Genomic DNA, 25,746 nt, shown 5'->3' on the forward strand with positions numbered 1-25,746 from the left:
TCGAGAGTAAATACAAAAAACAACTGCATTTCTATACAGTGCCACAGAACACAATGAAATTAAAATTATAATACCAATTACAATTGCTCAAAAAATTAAATACTTAGGTATAAATCCAACAAAATCTGTACGTGACTTGTATGTAGAAAACTATAAAACATAGATATAAGAAATCAAAAATCTAAACAAATGAAGAGACATACTGTATTTAAGGTTGGAAAACTCAAAATATTAAATATATCAATTCTCTCCAAATTTATATATAGATTTAATGTAAGTCTTATCAAAATTCCAGACAGATGTTTTTTACATATAGAAAGGACTGTTCTCAAATTTATATGGAAAGGCAAAAAAACTACGAGAACTAAAACCACCTTGAAAAATAACAAAGTGGGAGGAATCATTTTATAAGATTTCAAGACACACTGTAATGCTACCGTGATCAAGACTACATGGTACTGGCAGAAGGACAGACATGCAGAACAACAGAATGGACTGGAGAAAGTGTATCTACTTCCAATCTACCCAGAAATCAATCTACATAAATATGCCAAACTGATTTTTTTGCCAAAGCAATTTCATGGAGAAATGAAAGTCTCTTCAATAAACGATGCTGGTACAACTGGATATCTGTAAGTTTTTTAAAAAAACAACCTCAACCTAAACCTTACATCCTATACAAAAATTAACTGAAACTGAACCATGAACTTAAGTGTAAAACATAAAAATATGATTTTAGTAGATAAAATATCTAGGATAAAATCTTCAGGAACTAACCTAGGTAGAATTTTATACTTGATACCAAAAGCATGAACCCAAATGGGGGGAAAAACTGACAACCTGAATTTCATCAAAATTTAACACTTTTTCTCTACAAAAACCCAGAGAAGAGAATGAAAGCATAAACTACAGACCAGAAAAAAAATATCTGCAAACCACATATCTAACAAAGGATTAGTATCTAGACATATAAAGAACTCTCAAACTCAACAACATAAAAAAATTCTAATTATAAAATAGTCAAAAAACATGAAGAAACATTTCACCTAAGAGGATATACAGATGCCAAATAAGCACATGAAAACATACTCATCATCACTAGTCATTCAGAAATGCAAATTAAAACCACAATGAGATATAACTGCATGCCTATCAGAAAGGCTAAAAGAAAAACTAATGAGACAACATCAAACGCTGGTTAAAATGCAGAGAAACTGGATTATTCGCATACTACTGGCGAAAGTATAAATGGGACAACCTCTGGAAAAGTTTGGCAGTCTCTTAAAGAACTAAACACGCAACTACCGTACAGCCTAGCAATTGTACTCTTGGGCATTTATTCCAGGACAATGAAAATATATGTTCTCATAAAAACTTATATGTGAATATTTATAGTAGTTTTATAAGTAATAGCCAAAAAACTGGGAAAAAGCCAGCTGTTCTTCAACACGTTAAACAAACCATAGTACATTCATACCATTTAATAATATTCAGCAACAAAAAGAAATAAACGATTGATACATGCATCAACCTGAATAAAACTCTAGAGAATTACACTGAGTAATAAAACTAATCCCCACAGGTTACCTATTGCATGATTTCATTTATACATTCTTGAAATGACAGATTCATTGGAGATCAGATCAGTGGTTGCCAGGGGTCACGGTTAGGGGTCAGGGAGTGGTGGAGGTGTATGAAGGGGGAGGGGGAGGTGAATGTGGCTGTAAAAGGTCTACAGGAAGGATCTGTTGTAACAGAACTGTTTTATGTCTTGACTGTATCAATGTCGGTATCCCGGCTGTGATACTGTACTACAGTTTTGTCTGATGTTACCACTGGGAGCAGTTGGGGTAAGAGCATATGAATCTATAATCTCAAAATAAGAAGTTTAATAAGAAAATACTTTTTAAAAATAAATCAATCTGGGACTAAAATACCAAAGATTAATCCATAAACAAATTTTACTGAGCAACTTCAAGAAATGTTGGTTTCATGCACAAATTTTATATGACATACCTATGTTTATCTATATATGCTCCCAAAGTATATTTCCTCTAATACCTACCTTACCCCCAGGAAACCTCACCTTAGTAAACTCTCTGACCCTCTATGGCCAACCAGAAAAGTATTTCGGACTAAAAATCCACAAATGTAGCTTTTTTCAAGATTCATAGTAACATTTCTTTTAAAACTGTTTTTCCTAACAAACTATCTTACATCGCAATAGTAAGTGATTAGTCTCTCAGAGAACTGCACAGTTTACTACTTCCTCTGTCACTAGGTTTTAAAACTGCAACTGTTTAAAAACACAACATACCACCCCCCCACACATACACATGCACATACCATCACTTTTCCAGGATAACAATATTAACATTTCTATTACCCTTTTCTCATTCTTTTTTCTCTACTTTAACTCAACACAAAATCTGACCCTAGCCACAGTGGCCCAAAATGACCTGGAAAATTAAGTTTATTTTCTCTGGCAATAGCAATCTGTGCTTGGAAATATAAAACTGTTATTCTGAACAAATTTCAAAGTTCCAAAGTACTAAAATTACTGTGCTGAAACAGGACAAAATGAGCTGTTACTGCTAGAGAAAGGGATTGTTATCCCAGAAGGAACAGTGTGCTCTCCAGTCCTCGCACCACCACTTGTGTTTTATAAAATAAACAACTCTGATCTCTTTATTTCACTTCTTGTCCGCTGGTCATAAATATCTTTCCTGAAGCTAAAATTCTATTACAAGTGCTGGTTTTGTCACCATTTAAAAAAGAGAGAGATCAGCCCTGGCTGGTGCAGCTCAGTGGATTGAGCGCGGGCCTGTGAACCACACGATCACAGTTCGATTCCCAGTCAAGGCACATGCCTGGGTTGCAGGCCAGTTCCTGGCAGGGGACAAAACCAGAGGCAACCACACATTGATATTTCTCTCCCTCTCTCCCTCGCTTCCCCTCTAAAGATAGATTAATTAATTAATTAAATTTTTAAAAGCTTAAAAAAAGAGAGAGAGATCAGCTTTACTTTTGCAAAATAGCTGATTTCTTTCACTAATTTGTTGTAGTTGTTCTGATTTCTGTATATGTTTCCAAGCAGGAACAACAAAACTGAAGTTGTTCATTGCTTTTTTTCCTGAAAAGAGGAAGTCCGTATGTCTCTAAAATGGGTTGACATTCTGGAGCGGAAGAAATACAGAATTATTACTTTGCTGATCTGTGTTTTAATTTTAAATTGTGGCAATAAAATCCTAAACACAGAACTGTACTACCATTACAAGTGTATTCTGCTTTCAGAATGCTGGATGAAAATCCTAGCAAAGCTTCTGGCTATGGGAGGTGAGAGACAGGTATGAGTCAGCTCAGTCTAGAGAGAGAACAGATTTTAAAATACGTTCTAAGTGTGCATGGAAGTAAACTGTAGAGTCTAGCAGCAAAGGGGGTGAGTGTGGTCTTGTTGTCCAGCCCATGGACCTGTTTCACATTTTGTGCCACTTTGGGAGATGGAAGTCTGAGATGTATTTTATGCTCAGTCAGAAACTGTGATAAAAAGCAGAAAGACATAGGAATGGAAGTCAAATAATTATCCTTTTCTTGTTTGCCTAAGAGTCCCTTAAAAGGTGAGACCAAGGGGTAGCTGATTTAACAATCTTAACCTACCAGTCAGGGAATGGATTCATTCTCTAATTATTGCTTAGTATCATCAGCATTCTTCCCCATACTTTCTCATTTCATGGCCATCCCCCCACCACCTCTACTTTTTCTGGCAACTTTTCTACTACTACCTATTTTGTTATTGATAACACAGTGTAGTACAGTCATTTTCATGTTTTTATCAAGTACCTTTCATGTAAGTTATCAACCATCCCATTTCCATATCACATAGCAAAAGCATGGATAGAAATAAAGAGGAAGGGCTCCCCTCACCTTCTCCTCTGATTTCTGCACTAACTCTCCTTGCCTACACAGAAGGAGGGAGGGAGGGAGGGAGGGAGGGAGGGAGGACGGACAAGGGCTTCTCTAGAAAGAAGAATCAGCATAAAAACTAACACAAAACAGTTAACAGAAGAACAGGGGTGGGGTGGGGAGAGACACTGATCCACCCACCTCATGTCCTTTTTTCCCCAATAAAGAAATGGAGGCAATTTCCCAGCCATTATAAAATTATTCTTTCCATTTAATAATAAGGCATTATTAAATAATTCTAATCTGAAGTATTCCTATTACCATTATAAGCTATACAGGGTGGGGCAAAAGTAGGTTTAAAGTTCTGAGTATGCAAAACATTTTTTCTTGCATTATTTATTAACTATTGTGTTATTTTCCCTAAGAACTGTAAACCTACTTTTACCCGCCCTGTATCTGTCTGACATGATTCTGTATAGAATGATGTATACAAGCTGACTAGGTAGATATACTTCCTGATCACTAGGCAATTTAACATTATGGACAAACCAGATGAATCAAACACAAGTAAGAAGTTTCCACAAGAAGTTATGAAAAATAAATAACTGCCTTATTTTTAGACTGCGCTTTAATAGGCTGTGGGGTGCATGTACACGTTTTGGTTGCTTTATAATCAAGTGCCCAGGACAATGTCTGGCACATAACAGGCTCTGGATAAATATTTGTTGTAGAAATGGATCAAACTTAGGACTGAAGGAGGGCAAAGCTGTACTTCAAATTCCAAACATTCAACTGGACAAAGGGCGCCATCAGAATACTTGTCCGGGGCCTCAGGCAGCGGCACTTCTCCTGGAGCCGCCACTTCCTGCAATGTATGGACAGCTGCTTCCCATTCCTGCTTTGAGAACATTACTGTAGATTTACGAAATGTTTGGCTTTAGCATTTTTTACATAATTTGCTTATAGAGAACCTTAAACATGAGAAAAAGCATTCTGCAACTCTCATAAAACCTTGTCAAAATAAATACATACTTTTTCATATAGTCAAAACATTTACATTACTGAACACTCTCTAAGTTGGCCAGCTTTTTCCCACCAGTAAGCCTCTATTCCCGCGGCCTGGCACACCCTATTGCCAGGAGTCTACAGAAACACTCCGCCTTTAGGGGCCAGTCCTAATTCTACCTTCTGCATAAAGCTCCTCCCCTGGCCCTCCCAAAACTTGGGGATTCCTCTCCCTGCCTTCTCCTTTCTCAGAAAAGATACAATCTTGTATGACATTTAAATTAGACACTGTCTTTTAGAATTATTTTTTTCATGTGATTATATACCCTCTTCCTGACAAATGATTAGAATCTGAAGTATGGGTATTTATTGTTTCTTGCAGGTGGTTTGGTTTTGTTTCCTTTGATCTCTACGTCACAGGGTAGGGATGGAAGGAATTCAGTTGAGGGAAAAAGGAAAGACATTCCACGTCTGCAAAGTAATAAAAGCAGCATTTCCCAGGTAAGCACTGCATACATGGCTGAGCTCTCTCTGGGCTTACCATCTAGTACACCTAACTTAACAGGTGAAGCTAATTAAATGCTATGCCTGAAAAGGTCTTTTCTGGTAATTGGCTTTCCCTTCCAGTTCCTGTTAGATTGCAGTTTACATAAATCTGAGGAACATGCAGTAACAGTAAGTATCAAGTTAAATCAATGGCATGGTTAATGCTAACAGGAAGCCCAAAGTAACATGAACAAAGGATAAAAGCATATCTGAGAGCTGACTTTAATTTCTTTAATTAAAAAGTAACAGACTGGTGGTTAAGAGTTGACTGAAAAACCTGAATGATTAATGATAGCTATGGTCTGAAGTTATAATTCTCAATTTGTTGATCAGTTTCAAAGAGATATTTTTTAAATTATACTGTTAACAATGTATGCATTGCCAAACTAAATATGGGAGAAATGTGTTTGCCCGGGTACAGATATGAACTAACAGGGAGGAGATTAGCATGGAACTGTGAAGAAGAATTGTTAAGTAGATTAAATGAGTTTATATATGTGAAAGGGCTTTTAAAAGTGTCTGGTGCAAGAACTAGGTTGAAACTGAAATAGACCGAGAGAGAGAGAGAGAGAGGGAGAGGGAGGGATTGATTTAAACGTTTAGCATCATGAAAAGCTACAAACTAATTTTAATTTCTGTGGTTTAATTTCTATTAATTGCTTGTTTTGCAAATACAGAATAAGAATCACTTAAAATTTTAAACAGACCCATTTATGCCAGTTTCTTTTAAACTATTTTTTTCACGTAAAGCCTCTAGAAAAAGTATCTAAATATAGTATTGAGACATTCCTGGGGCCCTCTTTTCCCAAGGGCTCCACAAACACCTGGTCAAATACTGTACTGGAATTGTATCTCTGTCTTCTTTTACAAGTCAAACACTTGGCACCGAATTGAATTCCACAGTTCAGATTATTCCCTTCCCCACTCCATCAATTCATTACAGATGCCCTGGCAAAAATAAATACAAAACCTCTGAATTCACTCCCCCAGGTTTTAGAATTACCTACCTGTTAAAATGTTACTAATGCTCTGCTGTAATAACATGATATAATATCATACCTTTTGGATTTCTTCTGGTAATGCATGCATGGGAACGTGACGATCCATAATTTCCCAAAATATACTGAAGGAACTCTGAAGCAAAATAATCTAAAAATATTGATGGCAATAATCAGAATCAAAATAATGTGAAAAATTTTCAAATTAAAAGATATAAATTCTTGGGAGTATTTTTAGAAGAACAGTGATAACTGCTTCAACAGATGTTTATTTCATTAACTCAGTGTTAAATGTACAAGTCGGGTTTTCTCAGTTATTAAGCTAATAAAACAGAAAAGACCTACAGAGAGAGACTACTGGTAATAGCTGCAAATATTTTCTTTCTTTAGAAATTAAAAGTCCACTTGTAATTTCAGTGGTGGTTTACTACTAATTATTTGCTTTGCAAATACAGAATAAGGGTCACAACATTTTAAACAGAACCATTTATTTCAGATTTTTTTTGAAAAGCTACTAGAAAATGCAGAAATATTGCAAATATTGTTCAGCAGACAAGAAAAGCAATTGGGACACGAATGCTGGTTTAAAGGACGATGTACAGAGGAAATACTGTTATCAGACTAAATATGATATGCAGGCCCCGAACAGAAGAGTCATCAAAGCATGAGAAGCCAACAGCCAATTTTACCTATAAATGAACATTTTTATAATTTTTATGCAGATATTTTACTTTTATAGACTTTCATCTTATGATAAAACAATACAATACAAAATTCTATCACTACTTTCATAAAATGGAGAATGAATGGAGGAGCCCTTTGACTTTGGATTTCTTTTTTTAAATCTTCCCCCAATACAGAGAAAGCATAGCACGGTCCAGACCTTGACTGCACAGCTCAGTTGGTTAGAGAATCATCCCAATCCACAGGTGGTGGATCTGAGCACACACGAGAATTACCCAATGAGTGCACAATACATGGCACAACAACTCGATGTTGTTTTTCTCTCTCTCTCTTAAATCAAGAAATAAAAAAAAATTTAAAAAGAATACACAGTCCAATTTCATCAGCGAGAGATGTCTATAACCCAAGGAGTAAGGGACAGGAGTAGGCAGCAGAGCAAGACGATCTAGGCCCAGTTCCATAGTAGGGGAGAAGACCCAAGGGTCAAAAGTTGCAGACAATGAAAAACCCAGCAGCCGAGGGAAAAAGGGCATCTTGGAGGAGAGCATTGGTGAAGGATTCCTGAGGCTTTTTGCTTTTGATCAGGGTAGGGTTTCGGCAGAGACAGGAGAGGCCAAGTACTCTACCCGAGACTGCAACCGCAGCCTCACCGAGGTAGCGAGGACATTGTAGGTAACAACAATTCTTGTAGTAGTGGTATTTTTTAAAGTATGCAACTATTGGTAGAAGAGAGAATTCCCTCCCTAACCCATTAGCACAAAACCCCTTGTTTTAATGAGTTGCTGTTTACAGCAAATAATTAACGAGCTGTCTTCTCATATAAATGTAATGTGTGTGTGTGTGTGTGTGTGTTTGGTAAAGTTAAGTGGAACTAACTATGAGGGTAAAGTTAACTGCGAGTTAACACGGGCCCACATGGCCAAGTACACAATAATCTGATGTTTGGCAGACTGTCACCGTGCTGTGGCAAGAGCTCATTATTCACAGAAGGCTCATTATTCTCATTTCTCCCATTTTACAAGGGACTCACCAACAGGAACATAAGATGGCATCAGCTTAATTAAACTCTATTGGGAGAATTTCTCCTAAATTACCAACTAAATCTCCTTTTAAAATTCCACCCACAAAATTATTTGAGAGCATGGACCTAGTGACAGTATAAACAAGGTACCAGTGGGCCCGTTTTTATTTAGAACCTTCATTGTCTGTAAATCTATCCCAACTTGGTACTCTACCAAGGGGTAAGAACTGGCAGTAATTTTTGATGAAAAATTAAAAGTAAAATATCTGTCAACCCAGAAAATCTCCCCATGGCAGAAAGATAGCTATGCTATTATTGAATATGCATTTAAGTAGACAGTGAGGCACATCACCATCAACCTGCTAATGAGATTCCAAAGACATAAAGAAATCCCACTGTTTTATACAGTCAGGCAGATACAGTTCATTACATACATGTTCTCCAGATACATGGTAACTTAGCCTCAATACAGCTTTCCATACACTTTCATAGGTTGTTTTAAATTCACCTGGTAATTGAAGTAGCCATCTATGCTAGCTGATTGCGTTTGTTCTAAGGAACGCAGGTCTCTATATGATAAAGTAGTTGGTTACTAGGTGCCGTCTAGACTAAAACTCCCATTGAGATTTGGAAACCCGAGCTACCTTCCTTGATATTTACCTTTTAAAGAAATGGCTCTCAGGTCCTCAAGAAAAACATTCTGGGCCTTTGCATACACATTAAAGAAACGGGGGGGGGGGGGCGGGATTCACAAATAAGAGGTTTCTCAAGAAAGGGAGGTGAAGGGTCTCTTTCCCTTTTGGCAACAGGAAAATTTTTTAATAATTTTAATTTACCCTTACATTACTTTGCATGTTTTATCAAATGACTCCCTTTTATTCTTTCACACTACACACATTACCCACGTGAAGACTACCTTTCAGCAAAGGTAGTCTTTGTGGTGATAACTGGCAGCAGCTTCGTGGGTATTTCTGAACCTGCCCTAACAGGGTCACAAAGTAGATGTCAAAAACACAAAAATGTACTCGATTGTTTGCTTCTTATTCCCTTCCTCACACCAGTGTCACCCTGGGCCATTAACTCACGATCCGTTTTCAGGCCCTTCCATAAAAGAACTACTCCCCTGGTGTGAATCACCCACAAACGAGCAGGTCAGGGTTGGGTGAGGCGGGTGTTATATCCTAAGACTTTCCTGAAGAGGTGGGATTTTCCAAATAGGAATCAACTACAAGGCCAGCAAAACTTCTGGAAGGGTTTTGAAATCCTTTCTAACCCCCATTCCCTCGGGACCTGCCCTGGCAGGAAGAAGAGGACAGTGCGACAGTGAGGCCCAGCTGCGCCCTGCAGGGCAGGAGGGGGTGCCGGGCCGCCAGCTCTCGGGCCGGGCCAGCGGACGCAGCAGGGGGCGGAGGCGAGGCGCGGGGCGCTGCGGCTCTCTTTCCGGCAGGCGGCTCGCCTCCGCTCCGGAACTGCGTCCTGGTCCCGCCATCCCGCGGCTCACGGAAGCTGTTCGTTTTCTCTCACCTAGACCTGGATTCCGCGGGGAAAGAAACGGCTTTCCCAGTCTCCCTGGAGACCGTGCTGCACGTCGTCTGACGTCAGGGCGCGATGGCGTCACGGCCCACGCCTGTCCCGAAGACGCAAGAGCGGGACCCCTGCCTGCCCTGGCTGGGGCCCCAGCGCCGAGCGGAAGCGGGGAAGCTCGTGGTGGGGTCAAAGGAAGGGGCCCGTCCTACGTGAAGTGCCCAGCGGAGTGCCCAGGGAGGCAGGGAAGGGGGAGGCCAGGGAGCGGTGGTTGGGGGGCGGTAGTGCGGGCTGGAGTGACGTCTGGACGGAGGAGGCCCACGTTCATCTGCTTCTTACCCCCAGTCCTAGGGAACGTGTGGAGGACGCAGTGGGCAGTTACTGTAGTTGGGCGGAAAGAGGAGAGATGCCAGTAGAGGTCATGGGTGTCAAGGGGAAGCTCTGGTCTCAGTGGAGGCAGGGGAGGCAAGTTAATCAGGAAAGTGTTGGTAAAATTTTCATCCTAATCCAGGAGTAGTCAAGATGAAGGGCTTAGTTCAAAACGTATCTTGAGACCCCCTAGTCCACAATTTACTTATCCATGAAAGACTGTACATGTGACTGACTTCCCTTCATTCATAAAGCAGGTATTTATTGATAGCCCACTGTGTGACAAGCACTGCGTACCAGGAGGGTGAAGCTCAGTGACTAACCCAGACAGAGGCAGCCTTTGGTATGATTTGCAGATGACTCATTCACAATCCAGATCTCTCCTTTTTGAAGATTATATGAGATCCAAAATGCAGCTCTTCCAAGAAACAAAATATTCACTGGTCACTAACAGGGAAAGACAGTAGTATTGAATAAAATAAGGTTGAATAAATACCAAGAAAGTTAATTAAAACGTGTAGACTTAGTGAATCCAAAGATGTAGAACATGCTAGAAACAGTAGTCACACTATATAGCTATTATTAATGAAAATGATAGCATGAAGTACTGAACGCTTCTAAAAGCGCTGTTCCTCAAAGCACTAAAAGTCTTGAAAATAGATGTACTGTGCACACTTTAACCTGACTGATATTTTTGCCCCAATGCCTACCAGCAACTTTGTGTTTATACCCCTTCAAAGAAAGCACCTTTCTTCATCTGGGGAAGAAAAGCATAGTTAGAGGACGGAACAAAGGATTAAGAAAGACAAAGGACAGCCAATGAAGTGGTCCAGTACGGGGTGCTCATTAATTCCATGATTTCAGTTCATCTGTCTCATTCATCTCTACATTAGCCTTGAGACCAACTTTCCTCCCACGGTAAATGTCCCTTAGACTTGCACTGTCCAATAAGATCACCAGCCTTAGTTAAAATGAAGTACAATACAAACTTACATTCCGCCCTGGCTGGCGTGGCTCAGTGGATTGAGTGCGGGCCTGTGAACCACAGGATCACGGTTTGATTCCCAGTCAGGGCACATGCCTGGGTTGCAGGCCAGTTCCCAGCAGGGGACTCACAAGAGGCAACCATACATTGATATTTCTCCCCTTCTCTCCTTCCCTTCCCCTCTAAAGATAAATAAACAAAATCTTTAAAAAAAAAACTTACATTCCTTTTTCGCACTTAGCCACATTTCAAACACTCAGTAATTACAAGTTGCTACCACGTGACTTCACATATATTTAAACGTTTTCATCATCAAAGAAAGTTCCTTTGAACAGTGGTAAGCACTCCAAGAATGTCAAGGATAAAGAGAGTTGGTAAATGGTGAAGAACAGCCTTTGTTAAGGAGTAGCAGTGAAAAGTGTTATTCCCGAAGACCACAGCACAGACAAAGAGTTGTGACAGGCTGTTTTGTTTAAAAAAAAAAATAGGTTGATTTTTTTTTTTTAAGTAGTTCAATAAGCCTTTCCCACATGTTGGTGTGTGTTTTTCTTGGTTCTCCATTTGTATCAATCTCTCCCTCTGTCCAGGTTTCCTTCCTCGTCCTTTTTCTTTTTCCATTTCTTTTTCTCACTTTATTAGCCATACTAACTGAAGTAGAATTTAAAATATTCCCATCATTGGACATATTGAATCAAGTTTTATCCTGTTCTTAAGTTTTAAATCAGCAAAGTTTCACTTTTTACTATGACCTTTCAAAGTAATCCAGTGATAACCAAATTAAGTTTCTCTTAACCTCCTCTGTGACCCTTTATTATTCTTTTCCTCCAGTGGGTCGATGACCCCTGAGAAAAAATGCCCCTTAGTTTTGGGAAGAGTCTCTGTAAAGTGACTAAACTAGGCCTTTCCACGTGGCCTGCAGACCTTTGTGTTGTAGTAGTTATTTAAAAAGGGGAAAGAAAGGTTACAGATGTTACATATAGGATGCCATATAGGAACAAATCTAAGATTCCATGAGCAAAATGCGTTGTTTGCTTGGGTATCCCTGGAATTCAAACGTTTGTAGATTTGCAGATAAATCAGGTTTGGAGGACAAAACAAGAATATTAACACCCAGACAGTTTAATACAAAAACCACTCCAATCAACTGAAGGCTCGCAAGATTCCTCATTAGCTTATTTTCTATTTATTTAAACTTTGATTTATTGATCTATACTCTTATTTCCCTATTATTATTACCCATAGGCTTATGATGCCTGATTACACACACTCACACACACGCGCAATGTATTACACAAGTAACACACCATTACTGAAGAGGGGGATGCTCCTGTGTTAGGAGGCCTACTGCACACTACAAAATACACATGTTCACCTCTCAGTTTATGTAGAAAAAGACAGCAAGATTGACTGTTTAATTGTAAAGTACTTTCCCAGCTACCCCTGATTCTGAAGGATGTAGGAATGTTTGTCTGAACAGAACCGTCCCTCTTCTTTGGATTCTGCCCGTGTTTCCAGATATGTAATTAGAAAGGGAGGTCATCCTTTGCGGCCTTGCATTCCTGGTCCCTGCAATTGATCGGGAGGCCTGGACCTGACTCCTTCTGACTTCAGGAATTTGGTCACGGGGTTGATGTATAACCCAAGATATGCCAGTCACTTCCTGACATTCTTCTAACTGTGGGTTAGGAACAAAACTTCCTCTCTTCCTTTTGGTGGCAAAATGAAACTGTCAGCCACCACTGACCTGCCATGCGCAGAAACTGAAAAAGTATAGAATCAACTTCCCTTAAGTGGTCGATCCAAAGGGCTGAGACTGTGATTTTGAGAGTTCCAGAATTCATGTGTGAAGCTCTCAAAGCAGTCCCGCTTCCTGCTTTCATGAATCTTGGTTATTCAACATTTTTGTTGATTCTGTGAGGTACACTGGGATCCTAACAAAATATATGCTGATAGAAACCATGAACAAAAAGGTATATGGTATTTAGAATGCTATTTGGAGTACATGTAAAAATTATAATGCTATTTTTTAAATTGCTTTCTTTCACAGAAAAGTCTATTTAGGCCATTTACCACCAAAGGACTTATCTTTTCTCAAAACCACTCAGTCTTGTTGTTTGGTAAGTCAATTTGACATTTTGCTGTTTCTATTTCTTAAATTTTATAAACCAGACTGTGATGAACCCTAAATATATGTGCTGATTAGAACTTTCTCAGAAGCTTCCAGCAACCTTCTCTTGAAGCAGGTTTAGTAAGGATTGGGTCATAGGCCCGTTCCATTTAATTCACCAGTAAAGGGCAAGGGGCTGGCAGAACTGACTTAATCTGAGCTCATTCTTGGAGCTGGGCGGATTTACCTGTGCTTGGGTGGTAGGGAGAGGGGAGGGTAAAGAGGTCTGGATTCCTGAAAACAAGGAAGGAGGATCAGGTGCCTCCTGATTTGAAGGAGATTTGAACATTCAAACACCCACTCCAGTAGATTTGAACATTTCAGAGTTTTAGAACATATAATAAATGTATTTTTTTTCCTCTAATAGCACTGTTAAAGCGTGTTAGTTGGTCTACACCCTTTCAAACCAGAGCTACTGTAATTAATTTTTCACCATTTGTTAGAGCCGATAATGTTTGATATTTTTCAGTAGTTTGTAAGAAAATATAATTCACAACTCCTTATTTAATTGCATTAAACATTTTATTAATAGAGATATAATGAAATGGCAGGACATTTGCTATACTTTGATTCCTATAAACTTGATAGCTACTGAAAATTGTAAGTACTGAGCATGAACTTCATCTCTATCAAGGTGCAATGGAATCACTTCTAATTATTTACTGAAACAAATGTGAGTTAGAGTCTTAAATACTTCATTGGAATCCTACAGAAATCTCAGGAATAAGCAATAATTTCATTAAACTAGCAAATTCTACAAAAGTGTTTTTTTTCAATGCATAAGGGAATTATCAATTTTCAGTCTTTGACTTCATTAACATTTATTAAGGCTAGGTATCCAATGCTAAGAATAAACATTTAAAGTTTTAGACTCCTTCGTAAAGCTACTTTGTACATTTTGAAAACTAAAGCTCTCATAAGGAATTTGATGCTTAAAAATATGTAAGCATCAGTACCATATTTTTAAGCATCAAATTCCTTATGAGAGCTTTAAGTCAGTGCCATTAGAGTTTTATTCTTTTTGTTTTTAAATATATTCATGAAAATAAATAAATCCTGGGGATGTGAGCTACAGCACAATAGTTAATAATAGTACAGTATAGTAATAGTATAGTTAATAATACTGCACTGTATATTTGAAAGTGTCTAAGAGAGTATATCTTAAAAGCTCTCACCACAGGAAAAAAATAATTTGTAATTGTGTGGTGAAGGATGTTAACTAGACCTACTGTTGTAATTATTTCATAATATATACAAATATTGAATCATTATATTATACATCTGGAACTAATATGTATCAATAAAAAATACAATATATTCATGTAACAAATATTCAACTATATTTGGCACATAGTACATATTTAGGTAAAGTTCTTATCAGTAGTGAACAGGCCACAAGAGAATACATCTATAATCATAAAAGTCTTCACTGTAGTACTTGACTTATGTTTAATATCTGATAGATGTTTATGATTTAAAGGCCTGACTTGTGTCAGTGGAAATTTACTTCAGTAATCATATTCTCGGGGCTAAAAAGAATTCAGTATACAAGTTATTCCTGCACAGATGACAAAACATTTGAACTCCTAGAGAGAAATGCTATTTAAACATCATGACCTTCACTTTACTAGGTACTCAAGTTTACACTGACCACATGATGGATTCAAAAATGTAGAGTATAATTCTCCAACTAGTATTTTGTGGCCCAAGCCCATCAAGACCACCTTTTTAGTTTTCAAAATGTACAAAGTAGCTTTACAAAGGAGTCTAAAATTTTAAATGTTTATTTTCGGGTTAAAAAAAAGTGTTAAAACAGAAAATCCGACCTACATCTTGGTGGGAATAAAATGTGTTGGGGTGAGTACCGCAAAGCACGTAATCACTTATAGCTGACCAAATCTTTTTTGAAAATGGGAAGCTGTGCCCGAAAAGTTATGAAGAAAGTAAGCTCAAGTCAAAGTTAAGCTTCCCGAATTAAATATACTTTGGGCATTTACATATGTTCCTAATCTACATTTCACTAATGCCCCCTGGGTACTGGTTAGCTGAGAGAGTCCACTAATACAATACATGAGGCGCAGGTGCTTCTGCCTACACTCGCATTCAGTCTAAGTACCGTCTGTGCTCAGGGGTTGGGCCATGCCCTCCGCCACTTCCACCTCTTGGGTGAAAGTAAACCGGCAGTAGAAGCTGACTGAGTTGTGTTTGGCAGTATTCCCAATAAATAAGACATGTATGAAGTACCTGGCAAATAGAGCCTAGTAAATGTCAGCTATTAAAAAATTCTGTACTCGCAGAACGGATGGACCCCAAAAAGAACAATGAAAGCTGTCGTTGCCATCCTGGGAGGTCTATCTGCAGCTACTTTATTCAAACTTTTGAGGGAATACAGGGTAACATGGTACTGTGTTCTGGTTCACGGGATAAAAAATAAAAGTTGGGCTAACTGTAGTTTCCCTATGTTCACTTTGTACAATTCTGAGCTCATTTTGAAATTAGCGATGTTGGGTAGACTTCTTAATATTTTTATCGGACTTGAAGATGAAGTATTTCTTCTCCCACGTGCTCTTCATAGGGGTAAAGGGGAGAGGAGGGGAGGGGGCATACTACTCATGAAAATGAATGGGATGTATGACAATGCCCTGCGGGATAAATCTCTTAGGTAAATTCATAACAGAAACAAAAGTACATACATTGTGTTCTCATAAACATTAGTAACAGCCATGGGGCTGTGCGTGCTGTCATTCCTCCCAGAAGCGTACTTTTCCAGGGGCTGGTTGGTTGGTTGGTTGGTTGGTTTTGAGAGGAAGGGAGAGACGCATCTGACCAGGGATGGAACTGGCAGCCTTGGCTTGTCTGTACACGCTCTAACCAGCTGAGGTACCTGGGAGGACCAGTGTGTTTTATTTTAAAATCAGAAGTGCCTCATTTCCCTAGCACACTAACTGGAGAGACCTCTCTTATATGGCAACTCAAGAGTCCCAAGGGCATTAATCTTTGTGCAGAGGGGACACGACTTGAGTTCCTCAAGGCCAGCAGTCTTTGCTCTGGTTCCTTTCTGTGTAAGCACGTCAGTCACACCAACTGCACCTGTGCGCCATGCCTTAGTTTAAAGCTTGCCTTGGAAAGTTTCCCTGGCGTGATTGCTTATTGATAGACCAGCTCGGTTCCTAGTACGTTTCATACATCCTGTCTGAGCGAGTTTTATTACTGAATGTTACCTCCGTGCTGATAACAAGGAGACGTTGTGTCCTCCACTGTGAACTCACGCCCTGTTCCAGAAATATAGCGTGACTCCCCTCCCCGCTCGGGTTGTAAAGGTGGAAACCCGACCGCCCTCCAGCACCTGCACCTCCAACCCCCCCGGCGGTGCATGCAGCCCAGGCTGGGGAGAGCCTCCTAGGACACGAAGTGCGTGCCACTGCAGGGCCGGCAGGTCACGCAACCCAGGGCGACCCCGCCCCCGCCGCCGGCTCTCCGGGCCAGCGTGCTCGTTCAAGCTTCCTGGCGGCCCGGAACCAGCCTCGCGTGCCGACTGGGCCGCCTAATCGGCCAGGAATCCCTGATTCCGGCCCCCCCCCCCGCCCCCCAGGCGCTGCGTCCTCCACCAACTATAGCCGCAGCTGACGCTGCTCTCAACGCAGAAAGTTTCCACCTCTGCTGCTGTAAAGCAAACAGCTCCGGCTGCGGAAGGAGGAAGGGGGCGCAGGCGAGGAGGCAGCCTCGCCCCCGAGGACCCCACTCAGCTCCCTGGGCGGCCTTGGCTCCTGATCCCTCCGTCGGGGGTCCCGGGCGGCCACAATAGCTTGGCCGCCTAACGCCCAGCCCTTCTGCGCAGCGGCGGCTCCGGCGGGCCAGGGTAGGGACGCCGGGGCAGGGACCTCCCACGGCGCAGCGCCGCAGCCCCTGAGGCTGGGAACCCGGCGCAGGGCAGCGGGGCTGGGTTGCCAGGCGACTGACCCCAGTGACCCGGCGTCGTCTCCGGAACTCGGCGTGGGTCGGCAGCTGTGCGTCCCGGGCAGTGAGGGGCAGGGTCCACTGAGGCTCCACAGAGGGAGGCCAGTGCTCGGACATGTTATTGACGTCCAGGGGCCAGCCTTTCCACGACTGAAGGCGGCGTTACCACCAGCAGAACGTGCGCTCTGCCTCGCGTGCCTCCACTGCTGGGCGGCCGCGATTGCTCGCTGGTTGGGGGCGGGCCGCCCGGCGCCTCTCACGCTACGCCGCGTGCGGGGAGGAAGCCGTGTCGTGACGACCGGCGATGAGATCAGTTTGAATTACCACAGCGTCGGCCTGGGAAGTGCCGCCTGTCACGCAGCCGCTGCCTGGCCCCGGGCGCTGGGCTGCCCGTAGCGGGGCCAAGGCGCTCAGTGCTCCCGCTCCAGCTAATCAGCCCCATGCAGGCAGTCCGCGTGGGGAGCCTCGGAATGATTCCAGGGGGGGCGGCGAGGGCTGGGGAGCCGGAGGAGAAGAGTGGAAAATGTAACTTGCTCAGTTAGGCATCAGGCTTCTATGACCAAACCGGTTTGCGAGGCGCACACTGCAAATTACCTCTGAGAATCCGTCTTGCACTGTGCCCAGCAGTAGGTAACTGCCTAAAAACCACGGCAACGTGGAATCAAAGGTCTTTAACATGTGCCTTTAGCTTGTTCATAGTACATCATTTAACAGACAGTGCACACGGCTTGTATATGCATGCATGAAATTGAATTTATACAGTCAAGTCTGGAGCACAGTTTGTAAAGAGGAATAATTGTGAATTCAGTGAGAGTCGGGGTACAAACAGTAAGGTTACTGATAAGGACAAATGTACTGAAAAAAATTCAGACCATGACACGAGGAAGCCATTACACTCATCTCTTCATGGTCTTGAATGTCTTGTACAAACTCGGCTAAAATACACGGCAGAAACTTCTCATTAAACACGGAAAACACAAGTATTTTGCTGTACCAGGCAAATGCTGAAAAAATAAATGTATAGACACAAACATTGAAAAAATAAGCCTATGTTATAGACACATAATTAACATCCATAACACATAAGAGAGAAATATGTCTTCAAATTTTTGTACTTCAGTCATTTGCTTAATGTACATGTGACCCACTGGTAGGTGTGTGATTATGAAACAATTAGGATTAATTAATATATGCAGAAAATTTTCTGATCTGAATTTTAAGTATTTTATGAGAATTTTTACAGATTGCAATTTTCTTATGATGTGAGTTTTGTAAGGAACTAGAAACTGAGCCTAAGTGCCTTGCAAACTGCATCAAATGAAATTTTTTTACTCACCAGAGGGCATTTTTTATGGCTTTTTTTAGAGACAGAGTGAGAGAAACATCGATGTGAGAGAGATGTATCAATCCATTGCCTCTGCACACCCCCCAACTGGGGATGGAACCCACCACAACTTAGGTAAGTTCCATGACTGGGAACTGAACCTTCAGCCTTTCGGAGTATAGGATGCCACTCCAACCAACGGAACCACACTAGCCAGGGATCAAATGAATACTTGGAATGGATTAAGGTATAGGCAGTGTTCTCTGATGGATTAGGGCTGTGAACTAAAGTGTCACGAGTGAGTAATGCCAGCCCTACCCCTGACTCATGCGTGATTCTGGTATAATGGAAATAATGCTTAAAGTGTATCTACTTCGCCAGAGGTATAGGAAGGGCTGTTCCTTACTCACCAGAGGTACTTTGAGACCTTTGGAGGAAGATGATATAGTCACCTATTATAAATAATACACTGCTGGTAAGACAACCGTATATAAAAATCACAAAAGTATAAAATAATATTGAAATACAACTGTACCACCAAATGTTTTCGTTTGTCATCTATTAAGTACTGAAATACAGTGTGGGAGGGTGCATCCTTCCATAAAATCCTTGGCTTATAGACCTTCCATTGTTGGTGAACAAGTATTTCATGATGTGCAATGGAAGTTTGTAAAAATTAGTGTCTGAGTAGTGTTTGTGGTGATGGTATTTCATAAAAGAGCTGAGACCTCTGGCCTATGAAGTGCCAAGGAAAGATTAATTTTTGATAAATTCTTAATTTGATTTGTGGAATCTTGGAGGTGAGAACCCTTCTTAGTGTAATTTCCTGCTGCTCAATGTTTGAAAGTCTAGGATTAGAGATTTACTCAATCAGCGTTTAAGGGACCTACCATGTGTAGGGCATCATTCTGTGTTTAGGATAGAGTAGTAAACAGACAAAACTGACTTAATGTTTAAATGCTTTTGACCTCTATTTAAATACATACCACTTTGGGAATAGTGATGCATTACATAAAGCTTTGGTTCCTGGTCTTTCAAAGAGATGGAAAAGGAGGGAAAGAAAAAGTCACGGATTCCATGATAAAAGGTTTTAACTTGATAAATGGTTTTAACTTGAACCAGAAGGCAGAGATACCATTCTTACTCAGTCTCTTCTATTTAGAAAGCCACAAGAAAACCATACAATATTGTCTGGTTTTCATCATTCTTTCTATCAAAGTTGCCCTCATCTTTCTTCATGCCCTCTGCCATCACTTTCATGCTATGCATGCTCTTTTTTGCCAAGGCTCCGTACACCTGTGCAGTTAGTTAATTGTCCTGGCAGAAGAGTTGGGCAGGCATTGAACTCTAGCCCCTAGTTTCACCTGCTAAGTCACATGTTTTAAATGTAGCTGAGGAAGGGGTGTCTTTGTCTAGTTTGAACAAAACACCATAGGGCTTCAGTGGCTCTCTTTGTTCTTCAGAGTTCTCAGGCAACTAGCTCCCACTGTCCCTTGAGGTATATTTTCCTGTTGTATTTAATAGCTTTGTTTTCTTACGAGTAGTAAGACAGGGAGCACTGAGGGATGAAGAGAAGCCAAAGCTGAAGAAGTGAACCAACCCCTATCAGCTTCCAAGATATCCAATTAATATGTAGATAAATGAAGACTAGCCAAGGCATGATACCATGTGAACTGTTCTGCAGCAAAAAGAAAGCGGTGACCAAACAGCAACCTGCCTTTTCGGTTGTAGCAAACTTGGAAGAACTGTCAACTCACAACAGGTTGCCTCAGCATTGCATTGCAACTAGGGAACATGATAAGTCTGACAGTATGTTCGAGCTCATTTGTAGGATTTGATATCAGATGATTTGATATAGGATATAGGTCCTGCTGAGCCCTGGGGATGGCCTTGGGTATTAAAGCATTTTCCCCTTCCTGTTGCTAACTTCCCTGTGGTCTGTTGACATTCTGTCATGTTGCAATGAATGATAGAGATCACGATGTCAAGATGTAGTGACCTGGTTAGTCCAAACTCCTGCAGGGGAAGATGTGCAACTAGCTGAGCCCCAACAGGACCTGAAGAACCATGTGGTTTTGAAATCCTGGGTGGATGGGCCACTCCCTATATACACCTTCAATCTCCTGGTGCTTTGAAGGTATAATTATTGCTCAACAACTCCCAAGGTGAAGTTAATTAGATCTTTGTATGATTTGATTTTAATAAAATGAGTTTAACTTTAACATTAAACTGTGCAAATGCGTGCATATATAAATATAATTTTAAAACTTGGAATTAATATCATATAAGAACATAAAAATTATCCAGCTGTATTAACACCATTTAAAATATAGTCTCTTTCTAACAACAGTTAAGTAGTTTTGTAGCTTAATATATAGACAAAGTACATGAAACATGTAAAGGAATATGATTACTGCACACTATACAATTTATCATTTCACTTATCAAGTAAAGATTACTATGGTATTTCTTAACTGTGAATTTTATGTAGTTCCAAGGTGGGGAAACAAAGAGATTAAGTAAAATATTCCATAAACCCTATACCTACCAAAGATAAGAATTAAAGCAGTTGTGGAACTTTAGACATAGAAGACACTTGGTAAGTGTAGTTTATTACTATAAGCTGATTAATATAACTCCCTACCTCGAGACAATAAATGGTACAATAGCTGTTTTCCTGTTTGAGGACAGAGACTGCTGCTTGCTGCCATTTGCATTGCTATTACTACCCAGTATGTGATGATTGTTGAATAAATGAACTAATGAATGACTATGGGAAAACCCATAAGCACTAACCTCCAAGTGCTGCACTCTATTCCACAGGCCCTCCTGGTTTCTCTCTCTCTTGCTAAATGCCTTCCTAGATTATTGATGCTTTGCGTGAGCAATCAGGAAAAAGGAAGCAATCCAGATGGGAGGCTGGCTGGCTGTGGTGAGATGCCTCTGAAATGAAAAAAGTATTTGCAGATGTTTCAACAAGTGGAAGGGTCGGGCTGAGTCTAGGCCACAGGAAACAACTTCCACACCTTGGGGCTACTACAATAAAGGTATCATCACTCACCAGCACAGTATTCTGTTGGAAACTTGAAAAGGCATTCAGCGTCGGAATGCTGTATGGATCCAGACTTGCCCCAGGAATGCCACAAGTGATCAGAACTAAGTATAGAAATTAATGTGATTTGTAAAAATAGCAATAAAGATCATGGTTATCTGAGAATCAAATTCTTTAATCACCTTAGACAGAACTAATGAAACTAGAAGAAACCATCATTGATTTTGAGAGTCTCCTTCTAAATTAGTTGGCCTTTGGCTTTTGGAGAGCAAAGTTCAAATTCCAGTTCCTGTCTGACAGGAAAATAAGTCAGACACAAAGTAGACAGACAGTCTTTTAGACTCCAGACTGAAACAGCAGGTCATAAAGGAGACCTGAGTCTTGAAGGACCTTTGTTTTTAGAGTTGCTGGAATCATTCGGCTAATGTGGCATTTTTCACTGTGCCTTTTGAGGCTGTTCACTTTAGATTTTGAATATCTGCCTTTGTTAGCAAGTCTATTCAAATGTAAATAAGAAATGTTATATTTTCAAATGAAAAAGTTCTGAATTCTGTATTTTGTGCATGTCCTCTTCTGGAGCACAAAAACTTTCTGCATCGTGGTAGGTGATGATACACCTGGGTACAAGTACCAGGATAAGATAATAAGATACAAAGGCACGTTGACAGTGTGTAGAATCTAGCTCAGCTGCTTACTAGCTTCGTCTCCTGGTAATATTAGTACCTGAACCTAATTTCTCATTCTAAGGTGGTAACAGTTGAAGAGTGGTCTTGTTTTTGGCTTAGTGGGCAAGGAACAGATTATTTTCTAAAACAATAATCTGATTGATTGGTGGCATTGGTTTTGTTCTGTAAAATTCTAAACGTTTAAAGTGAGAAGACCTTATAGTAACATAGGTATGGACAGTGGACTAATAGGGATCAGCTTGCAATCACCTCCAAATGGAAATTTTTTAAAAACTATAAAGAATGGAAGAAAATGCTGGCATTATTACTAAAATTGACCAGGATATTTGGGGAGTAGAAAAGAATTAATTAACCCTAACATTATTAGAGAATTATTGCTATGTTACTATTCTAAATGAATGGCCCTTTCTGAATATTGGCTTTCCTTATACAAAGACTAAATGCTGATGCCTGCAGCAAATCCATTTGCCTTTTTGGGAAATCAAAAACACAGAGGTGTGTCAGACTCCCTGAGTCTCCCTAACAAGCGTGTCCAACCTTTGGCATCTCTGGGCCACAAATTAAATGCATTGCCACACGTAATCACACAAAAAAAATCTCATAATGTTTTAAGTAAATCTATGATTTTGTGTTGGGCTGTATTCACAGCCATCCTGGGCTGCACACAGCTTGCAGGCTGCAGTTTGGACACCCTCCTGAACCATTATAGAAGAGATCATTAGAATGAAGAAGGAAGTTAAATGTCATCAACATCGAATTCCTCATTTTGTGGATGAGGAAACAAGTTCAGAGGATAAGTAATTTATTAGAAATCACCATTGCCCTGTCCGATGTGGCTCAGTCGGTTGGAGCATCATCCTGTGAACTGAAAGGTCATGGGTGTGACTCCTGGTCAGGACACATGCTTAGACTGTGGGTTGGGTCCCCAGGTGGGGAGCAGGAGGCAACCGATCAATGTTTCTCTCCCTCTCTCCCCACCTTCCTGCATCTCAAAAAGCATTGAACAAATGTCCTCGGGTGAGGATTAAAAATGAAAAAACTCACTGTTGTTGTTGCTATTATAATTACAGGTGCTATACAAGGCGCCAGTCTTGGTTCTGGGGATTCAGCAGTCGCTGATGTGATCTCTTGCCCCGAATCACACAGTGAATGGCGGAGCTGAGACCAGAAATTAGTCTATGGATTTCCAATGAAAAGACCTTCAAGTACCAACTCTAGACCAGGCCCTAAGTGTTTCACCTATGTTAAGTCATGTCGTCTTCACAGCCTTGGATTTCTTTATACATGGGACATGTCTTTCCATACCTGACGTTTCCTTCCCTGTGGAGGGAATTCCATTAATGTAATGATTTGGCTCCTCTGGCAGTTTTATTCGCTTTGCCCAAGAGGAGATAAAGCGACATCTGAGTTTGAAAGAGAAACTGTACCTGAGTGGCCCAACCCCTTCCCTTCTCTTTCCTCAAGGCTGAGCTGCCTGACAAGAATGTTTGTGCCTTGCTCTTCCAGGCCCAGAGACGAGCAGAGTAGAAGGAGACTGTTCAGGCCCTGTGAGCAGGGAGACAAGTCTTCGTACTGGGGTTTTAAATTAGGAAGCCCACTTTCCCACCGCAATAAAATTTCAGTGTGCATGTATGCAAAATAGAAGCATTTCATAAAAAATAAAAGAGTGAATTAGCAAGTCTGTACTGTCATCTGTACCGTGCACAAACAGCCACAGGATGCTGTGCCTCACAGTCTGACCCCACCTGCCACAGCATCCAGGAAATAGTGTCTTGAAATAGCATGAACATCACCTTCTGAGATCATATGCCCAAGCAGCAGAGCAGCTTGTACAGCAGCCTGGACCTGTTGCAGATGGCATGTAACATAACCACCACACCTTCTAAACGGGTTCGGCCCAATTTCCCCAAATTCTGAAATTGTGAAGGTTTGCTGCTGGGCTCCCTGGAAGACAACATGGTGAAATGAAAAGAACATGAGATTTACAGATTTAGAAGACCTGGACGGATATCCACCCTTAGTGAATCTCTGACCCTGACCTCTGTTTTACCTCTAAATAACAGCACAGATTACCTTGCCGAGCTCACCCTGTGCTTTGAGTCCAAAGAGAAATGGATGTGCGTGCAAGTGCTTTGTAAACTGTAAAGAACTATTAACAGGGAGGGCTGGGATGGGGTAAAAGGCAGAAAACTGCACTTGAACAACAATTAAGATTTTAAAAAATTTTAAAAGAACTATCCACAATATTAGTTGTTTTATAGGTGTAAAGGGCAATTCTTTAGATAATAGTTCTCATTTTTACTCTGGTTTCTCAGTTTGACTTGACACAAAGGTGATTGAATGGTTGACAGTGGCCTAGACGGTTTAGAGGCTGCAAACCATGCCCCCAGCTAGCATTGCTTACTTAATATAATTAAAAAGTAAACTCCTCTCTTCCATTGTTGTCTGCATTTTTGCCGTTAGCCTTTCCCACTGGGCACTGCCTCACTCGATGACCTCCTTTGAACTTTGAGCAGGTTTGTACATTACTTTCCCATTAGGAAGCAGCCCCAGTGCAGGTAAGAACTGGAGTAGAGGTGCGGAAGGGCAAAAGAAAGGCCCAAGGCAGGTAAAAGGCACAGAATCGCCTGGCTCTTAAGTTTCAACCAAAAGTGCTTGATAAGAAAACTGAGGAGGGAGCAGACAGAAGCCAGGAGCAAGGGAACATTGTTTCAAAGTGGCATATCTTCCTCAAATTGTTTTAAGGCTTGTTCCCTCTGATCAGTTTGCCATATCTTAACCTCAAAGTCGGAAGAAATGGGTTCCAACCCTGTCTCCGTGACTATCCATGACTATCCAGCTGTGTGACCTTGGATAAGTAACTTTGCCTCCCTGGGTCTCATTTTCCTTATCTATAAAATGAAAGCTTTAGATAAGGATTCTCTAAAGCCATTTCCATGAGGAATATTCTATAATCCTAGCAAGACCCCAAGATTTCCCTCCTCTTTTAATATATAAGTCTTATCTTCACCCAGGGGAAAAATTATCTTAGAAACGTGCTAAGAAATTGGTGGGGGCAGGGGGGAGGGTGTATGTAGACACCATTGGTGGTAGTATATCAGAACAGCATAGGCCAGACAGAAGCATTTCATAAAAAAAGTTAAAAACAAAGAGTGATAAAGCAGTTGTACACTGTCATATTTGAACCATTTCTTTTATAAACAAACAAACTCCCCAAGAAGTCATTCCAGTTATAGTTGTATTCAGACATGTTCACAGTTCCATTAAAAAACTGTCAAGCTTTACAAATCATACTTGAAATACGGAAGAATACGTACCAGCTTTTAGAGTAGGCCTCCAGCCTAAAAGCAACAGGCTTCTTGACCATTGCTGTAAGTCACTAAGAGAACAAATGAATAAAATATGTGCAATAGTTGTTAAGTCCTCTAAACAATACATTTTTCTCCTGAGTGTGGAAGATGAACTCTCCATGTTTGTCTGCATGGTGATAATTCTGGTCACTGCATAAGTAGGTTTAAGCAAAAG

The 25,746-nt window shown here is 40.7% G+C and overlaps 1 protein-coding gene and 1 long non-coding RNA gene across 2 annotated transcripts in view; one reads left to right on the forward strand and one right to left on the reverse strand.

The window, feature by feature from the left end:
* Positions 1-9,755, reverse strand: part of LEKR1 (leucine, glutamate and lysine rich 1) — a 154,228-nt gene extending 144,473 nt beyond the window's left edge. Inside the window, exons 1-2 of the mRNA XM_037046671.1 lie at positions 9,682-9,755; positions 6,514-6,603 (exon numbers count right to left, since the gene is read on the reverse strand). Coding sequence (XP_036902566.1) covers positions 6,514-6,561 — 48 coding nt within the window. The 5' untranslated portion in view covers positions 6,562-6,603; positions 9,682-9,755. The remainder of the gene's footprint in view (positions 1-6,513; positions 6,604-9,681) is intronic.
* Positions 9,756-20,898: 11,143 nt separating this feature from the next.
* On the forward strand, positions 20,899-24,594 carry LOC118987474 (uncharacterized). Its single transcript, XR_005066577.1, has 2 exons — positions 20,899-21,530; positions 23,292-24,594. It is a non-coding gene; the product is annotated as an uncharacterized LOC118987474 (long non-coding RNA).
* The last annotated feature ends 1,152 nt before the right edge of the window (positions 24,595-25,746 follow it).

This window comes from Sturnira hondurensis, unplaced genomic scaffold (assembly GCF_014824575.4).
Source record: "Sturnira hondurensis isolate 20B ecotype Veracruz unplaced genomic scaffold, ASM1482457v3 Scaffold0005279, whole genome shotgun sequence".
In the NCBI taxonomy this organism is placed as follows: domain Eukaryota; kingdom Metazoa; phylum Chordata; class Mammalia; order Chiroptera; family Phyllostomidae; genus Sturnira; species Sturnira hondurensis.